Raw genomic sequence first — 6,584 nt, 5'->3', positions numbered from 1 at the left:
GCTACCGGCTTCACGGTTTGCCGGGCAGCCTCCAGACCCTGCGCCCCCGGCTGGGCGCTTCCCCTCCCAGGCTCCAGCTGCACTGGGGAAGCGCCGGCCGGAGGCGCAGGGTCTGGGGGCTGCCTGGCAAACCGTGAAGTCGGTAGCGCTGGGGCAGCCCTTTCCCCGTGGCTGGGAGTGGGAGGGAGGAGGGGGCGGAGTTAGGGCAGGGAAGGGGCGGGGCTAGGGGTGGGGAAATGGGCGGGGCCAGGGCCCGTGGAGGGTCCTCTTTTTTTATTTATTAATATGGTAACCCTATATCCTTAGTGCCTGAAGTAATTTGCTTTCAACTTTGTTTCTAATTTGCAGTAAACTAAATGACTAAATTCAGTTTCTCATGATGTAAAATTGTAAGATTTCACCAATGTTCAATAGATCATTTGCTGTAACTGCACTGGTGGTACACTATCAGGTTTTTTTATACATCTCTGTGTATGAACAAAAAGAGAGGTTCAGATATTAAAATAATTCCCATAGCATGAGTGTTACAGAAGTGCAGTTAATTCTAGTTGGCCCGATGCCCTAAAATTATTAGGGTCAAAAGGCTTTTAGCAGGTCTAATTTACAAAGCTGAAAACAAGTTCCTTATTCAGTGTAATGCCCCAACATGCTGGTGATGTCTCATCTCTGAAGAGTACTGGAGGCTTGAGCCTGCCCTTTGGGGTAAGGCAAGTCCATTGTCTTTATAATCACATGTGCTATAGGCTTTATATTAATATTCTCTCATTTAACTGTATACTCACAGTCCAATGTAATATGTGATTTTGCAGCTGTGCAAATAGCCTCATAATTGTCCTCTTTGCAAGGTTGCCTTGTAAGTATCTAGGACTACATAAATCAACAGCAAAAAATGCTGCATTTTGTTCCAAGCTGTAGGAGTGGCTGCTCCTAAACTCTGATGTGAAGTCAGACTCCGCTCTACTTAAATTCTGCTCTGAAGATACTGAGTGGCAGGGGGCCTATGAGTGGAAGAGAGGGGTTAGGGTACTAGGCAGGAGGCATACTGGAGGAAGCAGCCTGAAGACTGTCCTTTAGAGCCTCTTCTGTAGCAGAGGGTAGGGGCTCTTCGAAGTAAGCACCTTCCCCTGCTGTGCAGTTGTATGCAGGAATGGGGCTCCCCGCTTGAAAACCTTAGGAGCTCTGCAGGACAAGAGAGATATTGTAGGTGTCTAGGATAATCTGCTAGTGCAGGGATGGGGGTGGAAGAATGAAATGCTGCCTGGTCCCAGCATTGTTCCCACTAAAGAGCTTGAGGCCTGGCTCATTTCCTAACTGCTGCTAGGCAGAAGAGTATAGGGCTGGGTTTGGCTCTTTTTCCCAACATGTGACTGGGATGGAAGGGTTTGAGGATGACATTTTTGTCATTTTAAATAAGAAGAACTTCAGTGATTTTTATAAAAATGTCCCCAAAATTAATAAAACAGACTGGCTCTAGGGACAATACTAAAAATAAAAAATTGCCCTGTGGGAGAAAATAGTTCTTTACTGTCTCTGTGTGTATGTGTGTGCGTGCGTTTGTGTGCGCACACGCATGCTCATCTTTACACACACACACATAATCACCTCCTGTTAGTTTCAGGCAATATACCACAGCCTTAATTGTTTTCTTCCCCAAGTGTTGGTTGCTGTTGCCCTCTGTGTCCATGTATGTCTGCTGGGAACCGAGAGTCTCTGCTATTCTACCTGTCCTTCAGCCTGCTTTTTGGGTCCTTCTCAAATACCTACATCTGCTGCTCATAGCTTTTCCAAGTAGTGGCAAAGTAAAATTAAAACACAGTGATTCTTGTTAGTTTAACTACTTCCTACAGAGGTATAAACAGCAGCAGTGAAACTTACCAGGGTTAAATTAATGTCACACAGCAGCTGTTGTAAGAGAAAGATTTGAGCATCAGCAGGGGCACATTGAGCTCTCTGTCTGTAGACTCAGGAAGATGACACTGCACTGGTTCACATTTAAAAGGTAACCTTTGCAACCAAAAGGGCTTTAAAAATAAAAACACTTCAGTTCTGTAGAAAGTAAGTACTTTACTTATCTGGGAAAATTTCCTACTCACTAGTGGGGAGTAGTTTTTTTTTCTTTTTTTAAGATCTCATACCAGAGATTATGACATTTGGAAAATTCTTTTAATACTTTCTTTAAAAAATTCTTATTTTCTTTTTCCTTTTTTTCCAGACCGTATTTACAAATAATAAAATACAATTGTTAATGCATGTAGTTGGCTTGGAAAAGGGTAGTGTTTTGCATATTGAAATGTAGAGGAAACAAATTGTTCACACTGCTCTAACCTGCAGTAGTAACTACTTTGGAAGGGATGATTGATATTCTCAGTAATGCTCAGTGCTATCATATATCCAAGAAAAGTATGTATTATCACATTTCATGTCTGGGGCAGTAATTCTGAAAAATTACTAAAGGAGAATGGATTCCCCCACCCCTACAATTGATGGCAGCGCAGACCTATTTCTGTTACTGTTCTAACTGCTACAAAGAATCAAGAGAAGAGCAACAAAAATGATAAAAGGTTTAGAAAACAAGGAAAGGTTGAAAAAACTTGGCATGTTTAGTCTTGAGAAATGAAGACCGAGGGGCGACCTGATAACAGTCTTCCAATATGTTAAGGACTGTTATACAGAGAACGGTGATCAATTGATCTCCATGTTCGCTGAAGGTAGGATGAGAAGTAATAGGCTTAATCTGCAGCAAGGACATTTAGGTTAGATATTAGGAAAAACTTTATAACTATAAGGGAAGTTAAGCTCTGGAATGGGCTTCTAGGGGAAAGTTGGAAGCATTTAAAAACAAGTTGGACAAACACCTTTCAGAGATGGTTTAGGTTTACTTGGTCCTGCCACAGTGCTGGGGGCTGGACTTGAGGACTTCTTGAGGTCCCTTTCAACTACAAATTTCTATGATTCTGTGAAATACTCAACTAAAATACAAAATGGAGTGTAGAATGTTCTTTGTGGTTAGCATTTCCTGTGTGACACTGGAAACAAAGGAATGGAACTCAGTCCTCAGCCAGTGAAAGATTTGTGGTCTGTGAATATCTGGGTGCATTTTTTTGAGTACAGAAGAAGGTTACTGGAATACGAGACTGCTTCTGAGCAGAAGAGAAGTGACACATGCTTGCTGACTGTCTAGAAATCATAATTGATTGGGAGGGCATAAAACTAAAATTCTGGATTTACGCAAATTACTAAAACTGCACTGTAAAATAGGGAACCTCAGTGGACTTTTATTGGCAACTTTGTCAGGAAGCGTAGGGCTGCAAATGATTAACATAACATGCTGCAGATTGCAAGCCCTCACCTTTAATGGGGGGGAGGGATAGCTCAGTGGTTTGAGCATTGGCCTGCTAAAGCCAGCGTTGTGAGTTCAATCCTTGAGGGGGCCACTTAGGGATCTGGGGCAAAATCAGTTCTTGGTCCTGCTAGTGAAGGCAGGGGGCTGGCCTTAATGACCTTCAAGGTCCCTTCCAGTTCTAGGAGATAGGATATCTCAATTTATTTAATTTTAATTTAATTTAATATGAAGATGTGGCTTACAGACAGTACAGGCTCCAGCAAGCAATGCTACATCCAGGGCAGAGAAGGACACTTGGCTAAAAATGGAGCTTTGCATGTTAGAACCTGTAGTCTCTGTGCCACACCCCCATAGTAGAGATTCAGTTGCTATAAACCATATCATGAAATTCCCGTGGGTGCTGCTTTGATGAAGGAAAGATTTGTGACTTTATTATATTTCTATTCACATCTGGGGGAGGAGGAAATGCATAGTAGCATTGCTTTCAATTGCCTTCATTTCTTTTAGTCTGCTGCATCATTTTTCTGCTAGGAGTCTGGGTTTTTTTTATCCAGAGTGACATTCATTTCCAATAATGACTACACCAAAGCATCAGGTGCCAAAAATCTGTTTCCACACTACTGCCAAGAGCTTAGTAGAGAGTGAGTAGGAAGTTACCAAATGAGTTTAGCAAGTGTGCCAAAGGAGGAGAAATTTGGAAAAGAATACATCTTAAAATAGCCTGTCTTGTCTATTTTAATATAATCTCAGGTCTTGTCTACACAGGGCACTCAGGAAAATTAAACCAAATTAAATAAAGATGTGACTTTAGAGTGGATAACTAAACCACATTAAATTCTTGTGTGGAATTCTTATTCAGAATTGAAGTGGCCTTAACTTGGTTTATGCAGTGTTGTTGTAGCCATGTTGGTCCCCAATAAAGACATTTCCTCACACACCTTGTCTCTTTAATTCGTTTTAGTTTAATTCACTTTGGAAGTGGACTAAGATAAACCAAATTAAGGCCACTTTGATTCTGAATAAGAGCATCCCCACAGGGTTTTTAGTGTGGTTTAACTAATCCACTTTATAAATTAATTTGGATTAACTTTCCTGTGTGTCCCCATGTAGACAAATCCTGAATTTAAGGTTCCTTCAGAGATGGGAATGGGGGTATGGAAAGTGAAGATAAAACCGTGATAAAACCAAAACTCTTTCAGCAGGTCTGCATAAGATCTAGCATGGAGCAAACATGCTCGAGAAGTGGACATTGCCTTGTTACACGGAATGGACATCTATAACTCTACCACTAGTTCTCCCTTTTTTGGTGATGGCAAGGGAGAGGATCCTCTGAGATCACTCCAGCCCACTTTTCACTTGCTGCTTCTTGTTGAACAAATAAATATGCTCTTTTGTTTTCTCCACTGTCCAGGAGGAAGATGACAACAATGTAGGCACAGAAATTAAGATACTGAGAGGACATTGTGGACCGGTGTATAGCACGAGGTTCCTATCGGATAGTTCGGGACTCCTATCTTGTTCTGAGGACATGTCCATCAGATACTGGGACCTTGGAAGTTTTACAAACACTGTGTTGTACCAAGGGCATGCCTACCCTGTCTGGGATTTGGACATAAGTCCTTGGAGCCTGTACTTTGCCAGTGGTTCCCACGACCGCACAGCAAGACTCTGGTCATTCGATCGGACATACCCACTGCGAATATACGCGGGCCACTTAGCAGATGTGGACTGTGTAAAGTTTCACCCCAATTCCAACTACTTGGCTACAGGATCCACAGACAAAACTGTGCGCTTATGGAGTACTCAACAGGGGAACTCTGTGCGCCTCTTCACAGGTCACCGTGGCCCTGTGCTAGCACTTGCATTTTCTCCCAATGGTAAGTATCTGGCTTCAGCAGGAGAAGACCAGCGGTTAAAGCTGTGGGACTTGGCATCTGGCACTCTTTACAAAGAACTGAGGGGGCACACGGACAATATAACCAGCCTTACTTTTAGCCCCGACAGTAGTTTGATTGCCTCTGCATCAATGGACAATTCTATTCGGGTTTGGGACATTCGGAACACATACTGCAATGCCCCTGCAGATGGTTCTTCCAATGAACTGGTTGGTGTATATACCGGACAGATGAATAGTGTACTGAGCGTACAGTTTATGGCCTGTAACCTTCTTCTGGTGACTGGAATTGCACAAGAAAATCAGGAACATTAATTTTTCTAGGGGGGTGGGTGGGTGTATTGAATGCCAGAGTCCATTACCAGCTGAGATTAAATTACTGACTGTGAAACACTTTCTTCCTCTCTCCCATTAGCAGACATGTTCAGAATGATGCAAATATTTTCGAATGGCTTTCCCATAAAAGGACCTATACTGTTGAACAGAGAAAGAGGAAGAGGGAATGGCAGAAAACTTTAACCTAGTCTGATACTGGTAGGGCAGAGGAAGAGGGGAAAAGAAAGCCTGTTGTTCAGTAGCTTGGGACAGCCAAAAGCCTAATCCAGACAAATGAAATTATCAACTGGACAAGCTGCTGACCTGCACTTAAATATTATGCATTGACTGATGGGCATATCCTACCTACTATTAGTGGAGGCATGAGTGCGCTCGCATATGTGTAACTACTGGCCCAGTTGGCTTTTCTTTTTTTCTGGTATTGCAGAGGACCAGAATTTAAGACCCTTATATTAAAAGAAAATGGCTATTTACAGTAATGGTCCCAATCACTACAGCTCACAATAGCACTACTGAAGTGTTTTGGACTAATAATGTAAAAAAATTTGCCTTTTTTAGTAAGGGGAGGGAAATCTGATGTAACAGCCCATCTCTGCATTATCATTTGGGTTCAATTCTTGGCACTGCCTATGATATTTGTAACTCTTCCTGGTCCAGGAATTTGGGATTTTCCAAATCTGGTTGCACAGTGTTTTGGAGGTGAAGGGAGTAGGCGAGAGTGGTAATTTGTGGGTGATTAATAACTCACCCTGGCTGGAGAGGAGTGTGAGTTCTGATGGAATTTAACAGCAGAAACTTGGACTCCTCATAGGAAAGGGTCATTTCTGCACCTCACCAAAAATATTTCAGCAAATGGAAGTTGGCAATCTTTGGAGGATGGGAAGGGGACACAACGTGAAATGGAAAAATAGTATTACTAAATTATTGTGCATACACAGAGGCAGCTTTGCCAGTGTTAGATTTTTCTCAAAATGTTGCAATATCAATTATATGATCACTTTGTGAAACAAA

At 42.3% G+C, this 6,584-nt stretch overlaps 1 protein-coding gene across 1 annotated transcript in view; it reads left to right on the top strand.

Moving 5' to 3' along the window:
- The window catches only part of TAF5L (TATA-box binding protein associated factor 5 like), a 25,994-nt gene extending 19,986 nt beyond the window's left edge, over positions 1-6,008 (top strand). Inside the window, exon 5 of the mRNA XM_034765130.1 lies at positions 4,755-6,008. Within this exon, the coding sequence (XP_034621021.1) occupies positions 4,755-5,552 (798 nt within the window). The 3' untranslated portion in view covers positions 5,553-6,008. The remainder of the gene's footprint in view (positions 1-4,754) is intronic.
- The last annotated feature ends 576 nt before the right edge of the window (positions 6,009-6,584 follow it).

Source organism: Trachemys scripta, chromosome 3 (assembly GCF_013100865.1).
Source record: "Trachemys scripta elegans isolate TJP31775 chromosome 3, CAS_Tse_1.0, whole genome shotgun sequence".
In the NCBI taxonomy this organism is placed as follows: Eukaryota; Metazoa; Chordata; order Testudines; family Emydidae; genus Trachemys; species Trachemys scripta.
Note: the sequence above shows the minus strand (reverse complement) of the source record. Positions and strands in the feature narration are given on the sequence as shown.